At 41.5% G+C, this 22,299-nt stretch overlaps 1 protein-coding gene across 5 annotated transcripts in view; it reads right to left on the bottom strand.

Annotated features, from left to right (window-relative positions):
• Positions 1-15,028, bottom strand: part of MID2 (midline 2) — an 82,479-nt gene extending 67,451 nt beyond the window's left edge. Inside the window, exons 1-2 of one of the 5 annotated variants that reach the window (XM_017657243.3) lie at positions 14,898-15,028; positions 1,628-2,343 (exon numbers count right to left, since the gene is read on the bottom strand). In XM_017657243.3, the coding sequence (XP_017512732.1) occupies positions 1,628-2,287 (660 nt within the window). In that variant the 5' untranslated portion in view covers positions 2,288-2,343; positions 14,898-15,028. The other 4 variants (XM_036991408.2, XM_036991406.2, XM_017657241.3 and 1 more) reach the window with 4 other exon arrangements.
• Between the last annotated feature and the right edge of the window lie 7,271 nt (positions 15,029-22,299).

Below are 22,299 nucleotides of genomic sequence, written 5' to 3'. Positions count from 1 at the left end.
TCACATTCCATGGGGGAAAACAGGTCCAAAACAAAGTGGGAGAGGCTGCAATAGAAAGGATACTTAGTTCAGGGTCTAGAAGCTGAATTCTAGATCCAATTCTGTGCCTTTGACCAAATCACTTAACCTATCAAAGTCTCAGTTTATACCACTTAAGTGTGGGGCTTCAACTAGACCATGTCCAAGGTCTAACATCTTATGATTCTAAGAATTGAAGTCAATGAGATTTTTCTTCTCTGCAGCCTTGATATGAATGAGACTATCATGTTGAGTGAAATCAACAGATAAACATGGAACTTTGTACAAATTTATAAATATTAGATATAAATAATCATCAAAAAGGGCCAAAACTATTGTCAATGTGACTACTCTCAAATATTTTCATTAAACTGCAGAAGGGAAAATGTATCCCATTCTGAGTATTGCTACCCTCACCAGCATTATAATTTTTACTTAAGTTACAATGACTTTTCCAGAGCATGGCAAAGGGAAAATCTCCACTCTCTTCTTGCCCTCCTTTCATCCCATCTGGGTCTTCCTTCCAGCTTGGCTCATACATCCAGGCCCTGTTTTGGGGTGGTAATCTTATTATTCATTTAAACATTTTATTTTTCTGGAATTTCTGTTAAGTAGCTCCTTTCTTAAGAGAGGTTAAACAAGACAGCAGGCAGGCAATGCAAATAAAACAATTTGCTGGATCTGGCATTTGTTAACATCAACGTGAGGCAGTAGGGCTTTAAAAGCAGGTGCTTAGACTTGCACATAAATACTACACAGCACAACAGCTTCAGAAAACTCTGTCCACTGAACACAAATGAAAGATTAGGAACTTCCAAACCAGGGCCTGCAAACAAATGCTTCAATCCATAACCCACAAAAACAAACACTGGCACAAAATCCGATAGTGGATTAAATATTTATTGCCTTCAATTTATATTTTTAGTTCAAGTATTTGATTATCCCTCCTGACTTTATGATACACTGAAATTCCTTTTCTTATTTGTTTTGTTTTGAAGACAGGCTTAGCATTAGCCCTGTGTTAAGGGCTTGATGGCAATTTTTTAGTGGGGCCAAGGCCAAACCTTTGTTTCTTTAGTGTACTGAATATGCAAACACATACACTACTGGCCGCCACAGAAATCTCTCTCCTACATAGATATACTCAGACACCTCCACCCACACTTTCACAGAGACATACCCAACCTTCCCATTGCTATACGCATACATAAACAAATCAGCACATATGCTAATTGTAGTACACCTACACAGGTACTCACATACTTAAAAGAAGAGGTGGAAAGATCATGGCAAAGGTATGTAGTGTGCAGTATGTCACTCACAGAGAAGGGAGGGTGCCGTTTCCCTGGACAGATTACTGGTATGGTGGGCTGGGGGCTAACTCCCCTAGAATGGGCCAGAGGTGAGTGAATGCAAGCAGGTTTATGCAACAGGTGAAATAGATTCCAGTGAGAGCTTGTAGGTGAGTAGGTTATTCCTCACAAGAACAACTTGGAGTTAATGCACTTGTCATACAGGAAAAGCAGATCATTTAATTAGGGAACTTGATACTGCATAACTGTGTGTAAAGAGACAAAGTTGTGTAAGGGATATTCCCCAGATCTCTTACCTTGAGTTTCTCAAACCGATCATTCAGGGATGCAACCTGATGGTCTCGGTGACGCCCCACCAGTTTGCATAAGGCACAGATCAATTGGTCATCGGATACACAATACATGTTCACTTTCTCATTCTCATGGTCCAAGCAAGTGATCCCTCGAAGATGTGTGTCTGGCACTGGTTCCACCAGGCGGTGGCTGGTGAAAGGTTTCTTGTTGGGGTGTGTGGCCCGCAGGCAACGGTCACAGTAGGAGACCTCACAGGTGATGCATGTTTTCACTGCATCCCTTGGCGGGTCCTGCTCACAGAATTGGCAAGCAATTCGCTCACTAGACATGGCAGTGCTGGGCCTGTACGTCCTCTCCCGGCGGCTCTCACTTGGGGAATTGGGTCCACTGACTGAAGCCTTCTGGAAACGGTCAATAATGTTCTGCAGAGTCACATTTCTCTTAAGGCCATCCAGGCCCCGGTGGTTCAGTGAGATAACATACCTGCACGTAGGACACTGGAAAGCAGTAATGGGTTCAATGGATTCACCAGAACTGCAGCTTGAGACCAAGATGCGATGGGCACAGCTGAAGCAGAGGCTATGAGCACAAGGGAGCAGAAGGGGGTCTTCAAACAATTCTAGACAGATTGGGCAGGTCAATTCAGACTCCAGTGTTTCCATCTTTAGTGAAAATAATCCTGCTGAGGCATTAAGAACCACAGAGGCTGAGCTCTCACCTGCAAGGAATACAAAACAAAAGTCATGAAGCAGTTCCAAAGGAAAAGTGGATGCAGCATAATTAGACATGAACCAATGGAGGCTTTCCATGCTGGATTCCCCAGGGACGCTGGAGAAATAGGAAAGCAATCTGGGAATTAATCAAAAAGCCTCTCTCCCTCTTCAAATGTTCTTTCTGACAAATGCCTGAGTTTATTTTCCTACACTAATAAACAGAATCTAGTGGCCACTTCTGAATCCTGGTGTAATGATTAACATTCCCATTCCATCTCACAACACTGGCATAGATCATTCTCTCACATATATTCCACTGACATCTCTTGTCCTGGACTATGATGAGCCTGAAGCCCTACAAAATACTCAATCTCCATTCTCCAATATTGTTCTCTATTTAACGTCAAGGTAAAATACAGGGCCTGCTTCTATTGCACATCTAGTGGAAAGAAAACAAGGCCATATTTCAAACTAACTCTCTAGGTCTTGAAATGATTTCATTCTGAGAGCCTGTGTAAAAAAGAAAAGAGTTTGAGAAAAATGTAGTTCTTGATGCAGGATAATAAGGTCTTCAGAGTGTGAACTTTAATTACTTCCTACTACCACACACGGAAATTTCTGTTCCATCCCATTTCTAGTAAACTGAGTTACTAGACACAAAGATGATAGTTTTCACTTTAGCTTTCTTTGCCTCACCTTCAGAAAACTCTTCATCTCATCAAGTTGAATGAGAAATGATTTCAACTCTTCGACTTACTCGGCAATACTTGTTAATCGATAATGAGGACAACTACCTTGTGCCCTCAGCTTGCTTTTATTATTAAACAGCCATTGAACTAGCACAAGCGTACTGTGAAGCTCACCTCCCATGTGACTTTTCATACTTTCTGAAACATAGCAAGATGCAAATCAAGAGTGAGGTATAAATTGGCGAGGTGAAGAGCCAGAAATTGTCAGATCTGGTAACCTTCATTTTAGTATGTGCATCAGAGAGTAAAAGTAGTCACTCAATGAACAAGAAACTAATCTCTTTAGTCAATCTCTCTCTTTTCCCAGACATTTCTGAGCTAATCATATAGATTCTTATTGCCATGGGTATTCCATTAATTAAAATCAACACACATAAGTGTCCTAAGCTAGCCCTAACTAAGGAAAAACATAACATTTATCTTACTGACTGAAAAATGTTAATCCTACTTATAGTAAAGAGAGAGACATCTTTTCTTTTGAGTAACTTTTGTTCATCATCTCACTATCAATGGAGACTTTGATCAGGACTTGAAGATTTCGTTCTGCCATTGATATTTGTTCAGATTTTGCCATCTATCAATGATATCTGCATAACCCTCTCACCAGATGCTTAAATACTGAGTACAATTATACCTTGTGTGTAAGTACAAAAGATAGATGCCTAAAAGCTGGTTCTAAATCAAACCTTTCAAGGGCACTGAACTAATTAAGCTATTTAATGGAAATCTATAGGAAATTAGGTTGTAAAAGTGAAGAATCTTTTTGTAAAAAGTCACTCTCAGTTGGTTTGGTAAGCTCAGATGTTTGTATAATCATTTATTTATAAACTGAGATGTGTGGTATTCCTATTTTATAATTTGCAAGTGCTTGAAAATTGTTGTCAAGTATTTTGTAGCTTATAATATCTATTAGTATTCACCTATCAAGATGCAAAAATAAAACAATTAAAATTTACATATATCATAAAATCTTAGAATTGGAAGGGACTTTAGAGATGATTGAGTCAAACTTTAATTCAAGGATTCTTGCTTTATCAATACATAAGCAATAATGTTACTTTATCAATATATAGCTGTCAAAATATAGGTCCTCTGAAATATCAAAATACAGGTCCTCTGCTCAAATTCAACATGTCCATAAATGAACTTGTTGTTCTCCCCTTCCCTCAAAAATGAAACACCTGCTCCTCTTCCAGTTTTCCCTATCTGGTGAATATCACCACCCAAGACTAGGAACCTAGGAGTTCTCTCATTTACCTGTTTATCACCTCAGCCACTGGTGGCTTCCAGAACATTTTGTGTCTCCAGCTAACTCTCCTCCTTGAGGGTATCAGCTATTTCTTATTTTTATTCATAGCATGATGACTCACACACACTAGGTATTCAATAATTGTTAAATGAAGGATTCCCTTAAAGTAGAAGTTAGAAAAAGGGACCTAGTATTTATTAAGCATCTGTATTCTGAGTACTACGTTAAACACTTTACACACATTATTTCATTAAATTCTTTCTGAAAGGCTGTGAGGAAGGCATTGCTCCTATACCCATGTTACACTTAGGAAACTGAGGCTCAGTGTTGTTGAGTAAATCAACCAGGAACATACACACCCAGAACAGTGGATCAGTCTAATGTCAATGCCTGTGCTCTTTCCACAACACCTTTATTTCAATCATCGCTCCTTCACTGAATTTTACCTTGACTATTTACAGGAGGTTTTTCTAAACAGCAGGCTTCCACTTCTATTTTTGTCTCTCTGAATCCCTCTCAGTTTCTCCGAATCTGCCTCTCATTCTGAGTCCCTTCCAGAATCATACTTTTTTCTTCTAGACCTATCTTCATGCCACACTGCATTTCTGTTACTACCTCTTCCAGAACTGCATGTCTGCATTCCTCAGTGTCTGTGTTGGAAGCTACCTGGGAGACTAGAGTAAGGCCTTCCACCAAAATGACAATTGGTCAGGAGCATTGTTGAAAGACATCCATGTGCTCGCGCCTACGCAAAAATAGAGTACCAACACTCTTCTAACTCTTAGCAGGTTGCCGTGTAAATTCTTCTGTACTGTACAGAGGAAAAGCTCTTCAAATTTCCCTGAAACCTTAAAAACTGCTCCCAAGTAAATGTGACACCTCCACCTCACTATGAGATTAAGCTTGGGAAAGCATGCTGTGGTCTGCATTGCCTTGGATAAAGTCAAAATGGGACTTCTCATCAGGGATTTCTGAACTTCTTAGAACTGTTTGAAGAATGTTGTATGTTTGTCATACATGCATTTTCATGGGTAGAGGGCTGTCCATAGCATTCAACATGTGCTCAAAAGAGTTCTTGACAGAAAAAAAGTCGAACACCAGTGCTCTAAAATAACCTACCTTAACTGATTTCAGCTCTATAAAGAATAACATAAGATGGTTACAGTCTGTTGCTTATGGTAATTTTCCTATACTGTTTCTATTCTATTTTATCAACATAGTAACTGCTTTAGCCAACTTGGGGGAACTGAATATTTTTTCAACTTCTTCAAACATCTGTTCATCTCATCTCTCATTTATGAGGCCACTTGTTCAGGTCACTCCTAATATTTCAGTATCCTTTCATCTATCCCCCATTTTCCCTACCTCCCTGATTATCTAAGCACCTTTCCCCTTAAAATGTATTGGGCATTTACTATATGCCAGGCACTAAATAATACCCTTTACATGCATTATCTCATTTAATTTTCACAACAACCCTCTGAAAGAAAGGTACACCAAAAAAAAAAAAAAAGTAACTTGTGCAGGGTCCCACTTGTTTGCAAGGAATAAAGGCAAGATTCAAACCCAGAATAAAGCTGAGAGTCCAGAAATAAACTCATACACTCATATATTTACAGTCAATTGGCTTTTGACAAGGATTCCAAGACCAATCAATGGGGAAAGGATAAGCTTTTCAACAAATGATGCTGTGACTAGATTTCCACATGCAAAAGGATGAAGTTAGAGGCATACCTCACACCATACATAAAAATGAACTCAATAGGGATCAACAATACAAATTTAAGTGCAGAAACTATAAAACTCTTGGTAGGAAACATTGGTGTAAATCTTTGTGAACTTAGGTTAGGCAAGGGTTTCTTAGATGACAACAAATGCACAAGCAACCAAAGGAAAAAAATAGATGAATTGTACTTCATCACAATTTTAAACTTCTGTGCTGCAAGTAACACTATCAAATAAGTGAAAAGAAAGCTCATGGAATGGGAAAAAAACATTTGCAAGTCACATATGTGATATGAGTCTAGTATCTAGAAATATACAGAACTCTTACAACTCAACATAAAATGACAAAAAAAAGTTTTAATGGGCAAACGATTTAGATAGACAATTCTCCAAAGAAGATGTACAAATAAATTATCAGTAAGCATACGAAAAGATACTCAACATCATTAGCCATTAGGGAAATGCTAATCAAAGCCACATTGAGATACCACTTCATATTCACTAAAATGGCCATAATACTAATTTGCACCCATCAGGACAGCTATAATACCTACTCACAACCACTAGGATGACTATAATTTTAAAACATAGCAAATGTCAGCCAGGTTGTGGAGAAACTGGAACCCTCATACATTGCTAATGGGAATGTAAAATATTTCTGGGAAATAGTTTGACACAGTTCCTCAAATGGTTAAATGCAGAGATACCATATGATCTAGAAGAATTGAAGAGGTGCTCACTCAAACAGCGGTACACAAATGTTCACAGCAGCATTATTCAAAAGAGCCAAATGGTGGAAACAATCCAAATGTCCATCAACTAATGAATGGGATAAATGAATATGGTATTCCATACAATGGAATACTATTCATCAAGAAAAAGGGATGAAGCACTAACACATTCTACAATATGGATAAACCTTGAAAACATTAGGCAAAGTGAAAGAAGCCTGCCACAAAAGGCCAAAAAGTATATGAGTCTCTTTATGTGAAATGCCCAAAATAGGCAAATCCGTAAGAACAGAAAGCATATTAGTGGTTGCCAAGGGCTGGGAGGAGGAAAGATTAGGAAGTGATTACCAATGGGAATGGGGTCTCTTTTTGAAATGATGAAAATGTTCAGGAATTAGTGAGGATGGTTGCATAACTTTGTGAATATACTAAAAACCATTGAATTGTATACTTTAAAATGGTGAATATTGTGATATGTGAACTGTATCTCAATTTTAAAAAAAGATTCAAACCTAGGTCTGATCCCAGAGTATAAATAGTGAACCACTCTACTATACTGCCAGCTGTATAAGTATGCAGTATTTCTAAACTCTGTTGGATTGCTTACCCCTCCCAATTGTTTTTCTAAGTCAGTGTTTCCCTGTCTAGGTTTTGCAGTACCCTGGGATATCTCCAATGATCAATGAATGTCAAAAAATTATCAGTTCCCAATTTTTTTTCATTTAAAAAATATAAGACTCCTAAGAAATATTTGACTCCTATATTATAAAATACTTTAAGGAAGAACAGGACGAAGCGCTATAATAAAAATTAAACAATGGCAGAGTGTTGCAACTTCAAAACATTTGTGAATCACTCATCTATGCCAAAGTAGAGAGTGTGCTGAGGATAAAGACAGGATGTGAACTCAGTAGGGTGCAACCCAATAATAGGTGATCATGAAGCTTTTGCCAGAAAACACAATAGTTTGTCATAAAAATGCACAGGTGAGAGGGCAAACTGCCATATTAAGAAATAAATACCCATGTCCACATACACTGATTTTTTCCTTTCTATATCATTTAGTTACTGCCATGTAGTCAAATACGTATGTTTATATATTTGCCCTTGCTCTACTATAAAACTGTTTCTGTATGGTTTTCTTCACCCTACACCCCTTTTCAGGCTGAGACCCCTGAAGAAAGAAGTCAATGAGAATAAACTATAAGAAGGTATCACAAGGTTGTATGAGTAAGTACAATACAAAAGAGGAGTTTCAATACAAGTGATTAAGATAAAAACAATACATTCTACACTTACAAAATCAAAGGCTGATTTCAGCGTCACTGAAAAATCCATCATTCAGTTAACTCTGATCAGAGAGAGAAGTGATCTGAACTTGGCCAAATTCTGTTATTTCAAATGCTATTTGAACATAATTAAGGGCCCACTTTTTTCAATAGTTTACACTAGTTTTCATCTTCCACATCTGCAGAGCATGGCTCTGGGCTCTCACTTCTACCCGGAAGAGCCATGGTCTCCCCTTCTGCACAGAAAAACCATGAGTACAAAAGCAAGCCTGACCTCTGAGCTATTGTAGAATGAGGATGGAGCTGAGTTGTAGGATTTGTTTTAAAAAAATTAATATAAAATAAACATTCTCCAGGATATTAACAACACTAATGTCGCATGAGCAATTCCTGAAAACACTAGAAACTGTCTTCCTGCCTTAGGGGAGAGAGAATGAGTCCTGGCTTAGTGTGATGCTTCCTTAACTGTAAAACGGTATTCAAGCTAGACTAGAATCACCAGATGATCTCTTTAAGATGCTTTTGTGACATCCTATTATTACAGAGCTCTTGCTATCTGTTACCACATAGGAAAGACACCTTGGATTATTGAAAACCAGCTCCTCAAAACACAAGTGCTATTTATTAGTGTGACTACAAAGGCTGAGAGGCGACAGACACCATCATGAAAGGGGCTGGCAATACAGAAAATGCATTACTTTCTCTTGGCTAACCCAGGGTGCTGAAGGACAGTGGGTGGTTTTGTCTGCTGTACCTAAAGGAAGATATAATGGCTGTTCCTGAGGACAACTTAAGAGGAGGGGAGCCCCAGGGAGTATAAACTAATGAGAACACCTTTCGGAACTGGAAAGGAAGACAACCAAATCCTAGCATACTATGAGTAAGAAAGGACCACTGAAGCTCAAAATACATCATTTGGGACCACAAAAGACAATGGATGCATAGAATTCTCACCCTAAAAGGATAAAGACTGAAAATAGAAACCCAGAAAAAAAGGGTAGGTGGTCAGTAAGTATAATTAATAACAACAGTTATTTTCTATTTGTGTATCAATTTATACTTTTCAAATGATTCCAAAGCCATTAATCTCATTTGATCCTCATAACAGAGCCTGGTTACAATCCTGACTCTCAACTGAATTAGCTGAGTGATCCTATGTAAGAAATTTAAACTATTTGGGCCTCCTCATTTGTCAAATGAAAACTAACTGCCCTACTCATCTCACAAGCTCTTGTGAGGATCAAAAAAAGATAAAATTTTTAATTTGCTTTACAAATGTAGATATTCTCATTCATTCTTTGATGACAAATATATAAATCAAGTTATTAAGGAAAGTAGCAAACATTTAAAAATTCATCCCAAACATATGGTTGACATAACAGGACAATCCTACTCCCCCAAGTTTTCTGGAGGACCATGGGTCTGACTGTGGTATTTCTTATCCTCACATATCTTTCCTGTTAGAATGGAATCGCCCCAAGAGAAGAACTGTCTCTCTTCTCTTCTCTTAAGCATTTATCATGCACAGAGAGAGCTCAGTACTCAAGGCTGATTACCAAATGACAGAGTGCCAGAGCTAGTTCCTGTCTAATAGGTTATTAAAGCCTTCTGAGTATGTTATAGTACATGGATTTAATGATAATTTCTTTACAATAATTAGGTCTTAAATCCAGCCATTGGCTATTTTACACAATGTAGTCATAATAACATGAAAATGAATATTGCAATAGCAGAACTAAAAGTCCAAAATCTGCTACAAACTCACAAGATTAATCTAAGTAACTAAGAAATGGATTTGCCAAGGTGACACATGATAATTGACAGGAATCCTAAATACAATTCATAACACCTTTATCTTAATGCAGATTACACTGGTACTTGCAAGGTTGGGGAACAAATGGAAAAAAAATTTAATTTACCTACTGCTACCAGTACAGCTTTCCATCTATTCTAGGACTGCTTTTTCCAACCTCCATTACCCAATGAAATCTATAAATGTTCTAATGTTCGGTGACACAACTTGAGGGGCAGTCATCTCCACTTTACAGAATAAAATTGGCAATACATGTATGTAGGGCATGCTGTTGAATGTCAGGCTGAGAGGATCCCAGGTTCAGGTCAGAAACAAGGGACAGAGAACAGAAGCCTATTTGAAATCAAGCCTCTACTCCCCTGGGAACCACATGGATCCTAGCAACACTGAACAAAGGCTATAGACAAAGCAATCAAGGATTCTGGACCGTAAACCATTCTTCTATCTTTGGGCTTTTTATTTGTATACATTCAGGCATGTCATCGTCCTGCATTAGCACTGTCCTGCATAAACGATGCTTATACATTATGCTCCTAACTGGGAAAATTGTAAATACTGGGATTTTCTGCTTCAGGAGGATTAGATTATATAATGAGTTTGTTATCAGATCGTTTGGTCTCTGTAAGCGGAAGATCCAGAGACTAGAGATGCTGTTCATCAACCAGAGGAGTCTGGACTGCAGAAAAGAGGCTGAGACAAAGCCCAAGGTCAGGCAGTCAGAGCTCTGCAGGGAGACAAGGACCCAAGTAGGACAAGTCTTTTTAACGATACTTTGCTAACCCACTTAGGCTGAATCAACACCCTAGTGTGCATTCAGGTGAACCCCACAGGGAGAAGGGAGTGGTGGGATATTGGCACATTGCTCAAAATCCCTCCATCACCCATTCTTTAACCATCTAGCAGTCTTAGAAGCTTATTGAATTTCTGAAGGAAATGCAGGAGCTGGGATTGACTATCAAAAAGATTATGTCTACCTCTGGTCACAAAGAAGGGGAAGATGGACAAAGAGAAACAGCAGAAAGAGCCACAGACCTCCAGTGCCCACAGAAGACTGTAAGCAGAGTTTCAAATAATGAAAATGAAGAGAAAAAAATGTATTGATCCTGGGAAATTGATCCTCTCTAGGGGAAATAAAAAGGGGACTAACAGTCTGCACAGGGGGATAAATGGAGTTGTAATTTCTTGTCTCGACTCCACTCATCTGGTCTTCTCACTTGTTGGCATAATCTAATACACTGGTTGAAAAACAGTTTTTTAATCTCTTCTCTACACTGCTCAGTGATAAACACAAAGTTTTTTTTTTGAAAGACCTGAAATAAAGACATTAGAGCAACATTACCTTGGTACCAAAGTTTCATTCATCCAAAAGTGAACAATTGTGAACTCTCCCCAACTGACATATATCCAGTATCAACACGTTACATGTCACATTTTGATGATAAATGCTCTAAGTCAAGACTCCCAACTTAAGGAGCTGCTTCACAAACCTGGTGCCTCATCTTCCTCTCTGCACAGAAGAGAAGACAAAAACTTATTGCTAAATGAAAATGGAGTGCCTCCTGGCCTCCACTAGCAACAAGTCCCATGGCCTAATGGCTAGGAAGTTACAAGATCTGTAAATTGAATGACAGACACTCATGAGGCTAAGAAGGTACGTCTGAAAACAGCCATTCAAGACATTCTGTGCCTCAGCCTTGTCTTCACCACCTTTTTAGGGCTCTGTGTCCCTGCTGGAAAGGTAGAACTTGGTGTTACATGACTAAGTAAAAAAGGGTATGCTCTCCTCTTCACCAAGCCACTGAGGTTTGCTGAGGGGTAAAGACATCTTCCTTGTGCAGTTTCCTTCTCAACTGTCATGGTGTCAGCAGATTTTATGGGAGGAGGGATGAGGGAAGGGTCAAGTTCACTACCCAGAGCAATTTTTGGATGTAATTATGAGACTCCACTGGCACTGCTTTAGGATCTGCAAGTTGGAGCAAGTTGCCCTGCACTTAGAGGAGGGATTAGCTAAACCAATTTCATCTAAATCAATCTGCACACAATCGAATATGTCCATGAGGCAACCAAGTCACTCTGATTTGCAGCAGTACGACCCGGGGGTGGCCTTGCAAGGTACAACATGCTAGATGAGAAGTCTGGTAATCACAAAAGTAAACAGGAGGGAAACAATTGCCCCTTCATGTCCCTAGCCTCTTTCCCTGTTCTACAAAGCCCCTCCCTGCCCTAATCCTGGAGCTGCAAGTAAGGAGGGAGGCCTCAAACAAGCAGGATCTGGGGCCTCAGCCTAGTCAGCAGAAGACTGTGCACATTGTAGGCACTTCATAAATATTGTTGACTCACTGCTACTAGATGCTAATGATGCTATGTAGCCGTGCCTAAAATAATTTATGCCACTTTTCAGTAGAAATTAACTAACTGCCCCCATAGAGACTAAAAATGGATGAGGTTATGTTTTCAAGTGAGTCTGACTCACATTGTTAGGTTGCAGTACATTAGATTAGAGTCAAACCTTGACTTAAAATAATCACCATAACGTACTGTATGCTTAATTCTATGTATGTTTTAATTCAGTTGTACATGCATTAGGGGTAAAAAAAAAAGCACACTTAGGACCGAAGTACAGTGATATATTTGGCTCCCAGGGGGACTAATAATGGAAAGTTAAGGTTTCCAGTAAACTAGGGTTCCTACTTACACCCAGTCAGTCTGTTATCTCAATAAAAGGTAAATGAAGTACTTTCCTTGAAAAGCATAATGCTGAAGGTTTATAGAACCCTTTCATCTTCAAAGGATCAAACCAAGATTCACAATACCCAGTACACAATACTATGCCTTTTACACAAGTGCATCAGGTATGAAAGAAAGGTCATAGGAATGTCCTAAGGTCACAAAGCCAAAGCAACATCAGATCTGGGATGAACTCTCTGATCTTCTCGGCTCCTAGACCTGGATTCCAACCACTTAAATCAAGTTGCAAGGAACAATCTGGGAAAATCTAATTCACATTATATATCTGTATGAAGTTAACTGATTGGGTAGGAATATATAAAAACAGCAAAGACTATTTCCCCTCCAGGGCAGTGGTGAGTGGAGGGGAGTGCAAAGAGGGATGTGAGGATTAGGGTAACCAGCTGGGGTAGAGCTGAGGAGTAGAGGAGGGAATCTCCCTATTCAGCTTTCCCCTTCTGTTAGAACATTGCCAGAGAATGATTAAAATAGTCGGAGGGAGCAGAAGGGGGTTAAAGGCAGCCCTTATGGCCCAACTTGAGAATCAGAGGAATCAACCCACACACAGTACTTGTCTATTTACACAGTCTCCAATATATTCCTTGATGAGGACTCACATAGCCATCTCCCTGTCCTCCAACCCCACACTCAAACATCCTCAAAAGGCAAACTGGTTGAGAAGCCAAAGGCTTGCATAGCTGGGAGGCTGGGAGTGCAGGGGTTGATGGGGAGGAGTCTGGGGGATGGGTGGGTTTTGGTGGGAGATTTAGGAGGGCAGGTAGGTGTGTGACGACCTAGAGGAAGGTTAGTGAGCTTGGAGGTGGGTAGGGGAGCGTGGAAGAGGGAAAGTGAAGAACCCAGCGACCCCAGGATACAAATTTCCTGCTCGGAGAAAAAACCCCTCGAAGAAATAACGTGCTGTACACGAAGTGCAAAGTAACCTAAACCTTCTCATCACCAAAAATGTTTCTGTAAATCTGCTCCGCTGTTAATTTACTTCATTCTTACCAGCCAGGAATGGAAAAACCCCACTTTGGCCCTGTTCAGTCACAGTCTGTCCTGTGGACCTCCGTTAAGTTTCCCTCTCCCCCACTGAGCTGGTTTCACAGCTAGGCCAGAAATGAGGAACCACCCAGGCGGAGACTCGAGGATTAAGTTGCATCGGGCCTCCCCGCCGACAGGGTGTCCGCAGTATCTCCGGCTGCCGCAGCAGCCATCGCGGAGCAGACAGCTGGCTAAGGGCGCCGCCCGGGCCGGAAGGCTGCCGGCCGCGAGAGCGTGGGAAGGCGGCGGTGCCCTTTCCCAGACTCGAGCCCAGGCGCCGGCGGAGCCGCTCGGCTGCCCACGCCGGGCCCGCCCGGCTGCGCCGGAGGCCTCGGGCTGCCCCCGCCCCGCACTCCGGAGCGCAAACTCCGTCCCAGGAGGGCGCCCGGGTCCCCACGGCGCAACCGGGAGTCAGGGCCAGGCTGGGGCCCCGGCCGCCGCCGCCGCCACCTCGAGCCTCTCGGGCCCCGTCACCCGCCCCGCCGAGCCCCTGAGCCCTCGGCCCGCCCCGGCCCCGGCGGCACCTGAGAGGCGGCCGGAGCCGGGGCCGAGCCCTGCGCGGGCGGTGGCGCCCGGCCCCCGGGGCCGCGGCGAGGAGGCGCATTTTACCCATTGCGTTCCCGGGTGCCAGCCATGTCCTCGGCGCGCCCGAGGGCGCCAAGCGCTCGCCTGCCTCGGCCGCGAGCTGGCTGGGGCCCCTGCTCGAGCTCCCGGGCGCCCGCCGCCGCTACCGCCGCAGCCGCCGCCTCTCTAGGCCGCCGCCCGCCTTCGCCGCCGCCGCCGCCGCGCAGCAGCCGGGATCCGCCCGCCAGCGCGCCCCGCCAGGGACAGCACCGTGGCCGCGACGCTACCGCGGCTGAGTCTCCCGAGCCAAAGTTGAGAGTTTTCGCCCCTTAGTCCAAGGGCAGCACCATGACACCACGGCAGCACCACACTGTCATTTCCGCCGCCGCAGAGGAAAAAAAAAGGCAATCCCTCCGAAAAGAGGGGTGGGGTGGGGGGCAAACAGGGCAGGGGCTGGCGCCCCGACGGAGCACTGGGAAGGGCCCCGGCAGCAGAGGCTCTCGGCCACCTTCCCGGGCTCACCTTCCGCCGCCCCCGCCGCTCCCAGCTCCCCCAGCCCCTCCTCTGGAGGCGCGTTTACATGTTTTCTCCCCTGGCAGGAGTGACCGGAGAAACCTGAGCAAGCAAAGGCAGCGGGTGGGTGGGGTTCGCGTTACTACTGTACCTACCAGCTGATTCCAGCAGCCTTTTCTCCAGCGCCCTGTCATCTTGAAGGAAGATACACCGAGAGGGGCCCGAACCGGAGTGCGTGTGTGGAGAGAGAGAGAAAGAGAGAGAGAGAGAGAGAGAGAGAGAGAGAGAGAGAGAGAGAGAGAGAGAGAGAGAGAGAGAGAGAGAGAGGAGCAGAATGTGTGTGAAATGCAGAAGGAAGACTATGGCCAAACTATACTCCCACCAGCCAACCCCCTGGTCCCACAAACCCCCAGGTTAGAACAACGAAGGGCCGTTGCAACCCGCAATGAGAAGAGAGTGCCTAAATCCACCGCACAGGTCCTCAGATGAAACTGCTCTATGCAAAGTTAACTACAGAGTAAAACAAAAATAGTAGAGGAGACAGAAAAGGGCAGACAATTGAAGGAAACCCAACCCCTCTTTCTTTTTACGAAGGGAGAATGGCTGTGTTTTATTGGCCTTGGGCAGAAGTTGTGGGGATGGATTAAAGCCACTAAATTTTAAAAAACAAAACAAAACAAAAGCAAAGTTGGATTTTATTTGCACATTCAAATTCTTGATGGGCAAAACAAGAGGGTCCTTACCAAGAGACAATAGGACATTTACCAGCTATCCAGGTATTCAATGTCCCTAAGAAACTAATTGGCCTATCTGGAACCCAGAAGTCTCATTGGTCTGGATCCAGGCTGTAGGCTGACCTGTGATTGGCTCCGAGACCAACCACCCACTCGCAAGGAGGATGGGAGAAGGGGGGAGGAGGCCCAGAGAAGATTCTGTACCTAACATGGGGCAAAAGGGAAGATGAAAGGGACAGAGGCCAGAAAATGAGAAGAAACACCCGCCTTTCAATTAGGCCTCCCATTACTGGGCATGGGAACAAGTCCAGAAAAATTAAGGTAGCTCTGGGTGTATCCCATCAGGGAGCCAATAGTAATTAGCCAACACCCCTGTTAAACAATGTGCTGGAGAGCACCGAGGTGAAAACGAACGCAAAAACCAGAACCTGGCTATCCTGATGAAAGTCTGGCCCTAAGAGAAGTGAAAGTTAATGAGTCACATCAAAAGCACAGGCAACAAAAGCAAAAAAAGACAAGTGGAACTACACCAAACTTAAAGACTTCTGCACAGCAAAAGAATCAACAGTGAAAAGGCAAGAATGGAGAGAAAAATATGTGCAAACTGTGTATCTAACAAGTGTTTAATATCCAGAATATATGAAGAACTCTTACCACCCAGTTATAAAACAACCCAATTTTAAAAAGGGGCAAAGGACTTTAATAGACATTTCTCTAAAGAAGATACAAAAATATCCAATAAGTATATGAAACACTGCTCAACATCTCTGATCATCAGGGAAATGCAAATCAAAACCACAGTGAGATACTTCATACCCTTTAAGATGGCCTTTATTTAAAAAAAAAACAGAAAACTCTAAGCATTGGCTAGGATGGGGAGAAATTGGAACCCTTGTACACTGTTGACAGGAATATAAAACACTGTAACTGCTATGGAAAACAGTACGGAGTTTCCTCAAAAAATTAAAAATAGAACTATTATAGGATTCAACTATCTGACTTCTGGAAATATATCTGAAAGAATCAAAAGCTGAATCCCAAAGAGATATTTGTACCACCATGTTCATTAAAGCATTATTCACAAGAGCCAAGAAGTGGAAGCAAACTAAATGTTCATCAATAGATGAATGGATAAAGAAAATGTGGCAAATCATATAGTAGAATGTGGCATATACATTCAGACTTAAAAAAGAAGCAAATCTGCCATATGCTACAACTTGGGTGAACTTTGAGGATAAATGCTAAGTGAGATAAGCCAGTCACAGAAAGACAAATACTGCATGATTCCACTTGTAGGAAGTATCTGAAACAGTGGAACTCATAGAAACAGTAAGTAGACCATGGTTGCCAGAAACTGGGGGAGAGAGGATAGAGTTGTTCCTTGGATGTAGAGTTTCAGTCATGTAGGAATTGGGGTGGGGGAGGTTTCTGGGGAATCTGTTGCACAACAGTGTGCATGTGGTTGACAGTACAGAAACTGTTGGGTGGGTGAATTTTATGTTATGTGTCTTTGCCACAATAAAAAATTAATTTTTTAAAAAGTTGAGTCAGAAGTAAACTCATCTTAGCATAACAGAGGAGTGGATAAATAAGATTTATATATATCTCAGATTGTGTTAAATGAAAAAAGCAAGCTGTGTATGCTTTGCTACCACTGTGTGAAAAGAGGGGAGGGCATATGTCCATGTATGCTTGCCTATACATAGACTCTTCAGTAAAGATACCTAAGAAACTGATTACACTGGTTGCTTTGGGGGTCAAGCATAAGAGGGAGAAGTATTTAACATTGTATATGCCCTTTTCCCTTTTTGTATTGTTTGAATTTTTTATAATACCCATGTATTAACTTTTCAAAAGCAATTTTAGAAAAATGAGGAGCAGCAAGACAGAAAATAAAGAATAAAGGTTACCAGGGACTGAAGGGAAGGGAGAATGAGGAGTTGCTCTTTAGTGGTTGCAGAGTTTCTATTTGGAATGATGAAAAAAATCTGAAACTACATAGTGAAGATGGTTACACAAGATTGTACATGTACTAACTACCACTGAATTGTGCATTCAGAAATGGGTAAAATGGCAAATTTTGTCATGTATATCTTGCCACAGTAAGACAAATTTAAAAATTAAGAGAATAAGGAACTATACAGAATAGGTAGCGATTACTGTAGTTGTGTAAGAAAATAGATGCACGTATACACCCAAAAATGCATAGAAAAGAACCTGGGAGCACACTGTAAATAGTGTGAGCCGGATTATGTTGGGTAATTTTTCAAAACATTCAGGTTTGATTCTATATGTTTTATAACTTCGAATTTTCTATAAAATGAATTTCTTTTGTAGTTAAAATTATTTTTTTAAGGCATGTCTCAAAAAGACCCAAAGTCAAGTCAGAAGTCAACTGACCCCTGAGAATCCTTTGACTTCGCTTGATATGAACCCCACAGAGAACTGGAGAATTATCTAAAATGTAAAGAAGCAACCACTTTCATCATGGACACACCCGAACCAAGCTAGTTCTTGGTAGAACAGTCACTTAAGGGAGATTTGCTTCTAACGGCCTTCAGTGCCCTTTAGAAACCACCTTTGCCTTTACCTTTTTAGCAGTCTGTCTTCCACCTGAGCTTCCATTGCATTCAAGCTAGTGCCTGGCTTATCAGAGCTCTACTCCCTCCCCAGATAATGGCCCACATTTTGGACCTTTCTTTTCCTTCCTCAATTCTTAAAACCGCTTCTGGGTCCCTTTCACAAAGGACTTACTGATTAAGGATTTCAATCAATTTGAGCTAAATGTTAATAGCTTCATTTGTCTCTCTATTAGTAGATAATGTTTTAATTTTAACAGAGGCCTTTAATGTATTAACTCAGAGGAATGACTAATAGAGTGTGTGGGTGAGAAAGGGGGGGGGTAGATATTGCTAATCACATCACATAAGCAGCTGCTTTGAAAATATCCCCACGTTCAGTGGTTTTATGCAAATTGTAACTATAAATGTATTAAAGTAAATGTTTCATATCTGGCAAGAGATGCAAAATCAGCTGGGAGTAGGTCATGAAATTATTTGTTTATAATTATTTAATGTCTACCTTTGTATATAACATGTGTTGGTCCTATTAACAAAATAAATCATGCCCATGGAAAAAAAAAGTTTGACCGGTTCAGCTTGAGTTGTTTAACTGAATTAATCTGAAGCAGATTCACCACACCATAGTCCTAGAGTATGAGAGGGGCAGATCATGGGCTCTTTTTTGCCAGCTAAGAATTGGAGAGGGGGTTGGAGTAGGGGAATGGCTCCAGATACTTTTTACAGAGAGAAGCACAGAGCCCAGTCTGTTTCAGAAGGCAAAATCACAGAAGGGAGATTTGTTGCACAAGAGAATTGTTGCTTCTGCAGAAGGAAACCTTCATATTGCTCTCAAAAGAAGACGCTAGTTGTCTGAAATCCAGAGGTTGACCAAAGGCTTTTCTAACCAGGGGGCTCTTAACAGGATAGTGAAAAGAAAAGTACTTTGGCATGGACTCATCAATAGGACATTGTTCTAAGACTAACTGTGAAGGAGCCATGTTGGCTGCTTAAGAGACAGTGATTCAAAATATGAAGAAACGGCATGCTCCTGAAACTTTTTATCCTCCTTTGATCTTTATTTTGGTTTTGCTTTTATTAAATTTGTAATTTATCTGAATTGATGTGTTTGTTACAATAAACACATATGTTTGGTGTCTATATTCAGTAAATATTTTCCTGGAGTTTTAATTAAGCTTCAGGCCCAAACTTAAACCTTCCTGCTGGCCAAGCCTTCCTAACCAGCAAACCATGTCACTTAGTCTGGCTTCTGTGACTGCATCCTCCTGGTTTTTCTCCCATCTTACTGCCTAGTCTCACGCTCCACCATTTCCTCTTCCTGGTCTTTTGTCACTGAAGGTTGCTGTGTTCTGGGGCTGAGTCCTTGGCTCTCTTCCCCACCAACATTCACTCCATAGGTGACGCCCCCTAGTCCCATGGTTTTAGGTACAATCCCCACTTTATCTCTCCACCTCAGCCCTCTCCCCTGAGTCCAGACTTGCATATCCACCTGTCTTACATCTTTACCTAGATGCCTCACAGACCCTCTAACTTGATGTGAACAAAAGAGAACTCTTGGTTTTTACTCCCCACCCCCATTAGTAAATGGCATCACCCAAAGGCTTACACAGACACTGGGATGTCATCCTTGACATGCAACATCTAGCCTTCAATCCATCATCTCATCAAGTCTTAATTTGGGTCTCCCCGCTTCCACTCTTTCCCCCTTGCAATCAGTACTGCAGCCACATGCTCTTTTTAAAATGGAAATCTGATCGTTTTACTCCCTGCTCTCACTGCCATTAGAGTAAAATTCAAATTACTTAACGTGGTCTATGAGACTTAACATTAGCTGGCCTCTGCCTACCTCTCCTGTTCCAGTCTCATCCTTGCTCACTGCAATCCAAACACACTGGCCTTCTGACATGCCTTGAACTGCAAGCTCTTGGCCTCCACAGGAACTTTGCACATTCTCTTCCCTCTGGCAGAATGCTCTTCCTTCCACTCTTTACGTGGTTGTATAGTTCCTTTTCTCGGGTTATGCATCACCTCTTCAGATATGCCTTCCCTGACCACCCTAATGACATAACCCCTTCATATTATTCTCTAATATAACACCCTATTTGTTTTCTTCAATATTCTTATCACTAGTTAAAATTACCATATGTGTTTATTTTGTCCCCCACCATGCACACTCATACTAGCGTATACATTCCATGAAAACAAGAACCTTGTCTGTCTCCATCATTGATGTATCTCCAGCACCTAGGAACTGTACCTGGCTCAGAGTAAGTGCTAATGTTTGCTGGATGAATGGGAATAAACAGGAAAGAGTGTGTCCACAGATGACCTTCACCACCCTAACACAGATTTATACCAGTCTTCAATCTGCAATGAGAATATCACACATGGAAAGGACCTTTTGGCAGAACTAGTGCATTTATAGAAGATTCATGCTGGGAGGCCAGACACAGTACTCAGGGCCTCAACTGCCTTTATGCCAGCAATTTTCAAACTGACTCAAGAAACACCAATTAGTGTCCCTCACAACACTAACAAGTGTTCTGAGAAAATAATTTGTCAAGTAAGTTTAGGAAATGCTTCACACTGAATGTCCCTCTCAGGGACTCATAGCACACATCAGCATATTAGACTTCAAGAAGTCTTGCCAGAAATAAAACCAATTTTAGCTTTGTTTAGCATTTCCCAAATATGTCTGACCATGGGACTTTCATGTTCTTCTCAGTTATTAATATCACACAGGACACTAGTATTTCTTAAAATATAGTTCTGAAAATACTGTCATAGAGAGATATAGATACAGATTGTGAAAATCAAGAAAGGGAAACATCACTGATACAGCCCTCCAGAGGCCTGCAGAGGGAGCATCCATGCCCACCATTCCTCCTCAATTGCAGACTCCAGAGGAAGGAATAGAGGACTTCTTACAACTCATACAATTTTGGCTACTTTCCCACCCAGTAGGAGGAGGGAAGAGCTTCTACCTCCCCCAGCAAAAGCCCAGCTAACAAGAGACTGTCACAACTCAATGAATAAACAACTACAACACATGGGACTCCCAGTTTCTGCCAATGGGCCATTTCCTTAGGACAGTTCTCTTTCCTCTATGAAAGAGCAGCTCCTCTCCTTTGTTTTCTGGACATACCTATGGTTTCACCATAGCTTGCTTGTCCTGAACTGTGATTTTCTGCTGTTCCCAAATAAACCCATTTTTGCTGGTAAAATAACTGACAGTCTATTTTTAAGGCTAACAAGATATACAGAGATATAAATAGATATAGATAAAATGTATGTATATAGATATATAGATATGTATAGATGCACACAGGTTTCCCCTGGTACCTGAAAGTAGAGTGATCCTATGGAACATTTTGTAAGCCAAAATGGCATGAAGCAAAAAAACAATTACCATTAACTTATATGGCAAAAATTTTGAGTATTTCCAGACCCCCAAAATTACCTCTCTTAGGCTTTTCTGATACCTTGGGACACATCTTGGTAACCAATGAGCAAGATAACTCAAGATAAGGCACAGAAGCTCACAGACACCAAGCAAAGCTATGGCAGCTTGATGAGATGCTGAGTGTGGTTCCTGGGGAAGCAGGTTGGCAGGGCCACTCTTGCTACTCGGAGTGTGCACTGTCTCTGTAACTGCTGGCTGCAAAACAAATGTTGACTGCTATTTTTGATTTTCACATCTTTTTCATAGAAGTGAAAAATCCTCCTTGGATTTCTTTTCATTAGGGAAAACAGGTACTATTGTAGGACTTTCATAAAAGTGAAGTGATGAAACTTGAACTTTTGAAAAGGGGGGAATACCTATACAATGGATACTAATCAGAGCTAAGTTGAGATCTATGACAATAAACTCCAGCTCAAAGATATCAATGAAATGAGGTCAAGTGGGATTCAAGTTTAAAATAAGGCAATGATTGGAGATAGTGCCTTCTATTAATACTGCCCTGTTAGGAGTATATTGGTCTGTGGTAGGTTAAGAATGCTGCTCTAAATTAGTTCAAATATTTTGGCCTGAATGAATTATTCCCCAGGCTAAGTGAGAACCAGCAAGATTAATGAACTACTGTCAGTGAATCCTTGGGAAATTGTACACATGGGAGAAGTACCAGTATCAGATCCTCAAAGACTAGAGATGAATGGGTTTCAGAAGGGGAAAGCAGGTGGATAAACAATAATAAAGGAGCCAATACCCCTTTTCAGGTGGCAGATAGACTATATTGCACTTC

The sequence above is a fragment of the Manis javanica genome, chromosome X (genome assembly GCF_040802235.1).
Source record: "Manis javanica isolate MJ-LG chromosome X, MJ_LKY, whole genome shotgun sequence".
Lineage (NCBI taxonomy): Eukaryota > Metazoa > Chordata > Mammalia > Pholidota > Manidae > Manis > Manis javanica.
Note: the sequence above shows the minus strand (reverse complement) of the source record. Positions and strands in the feature narration are given on the sequence as shown.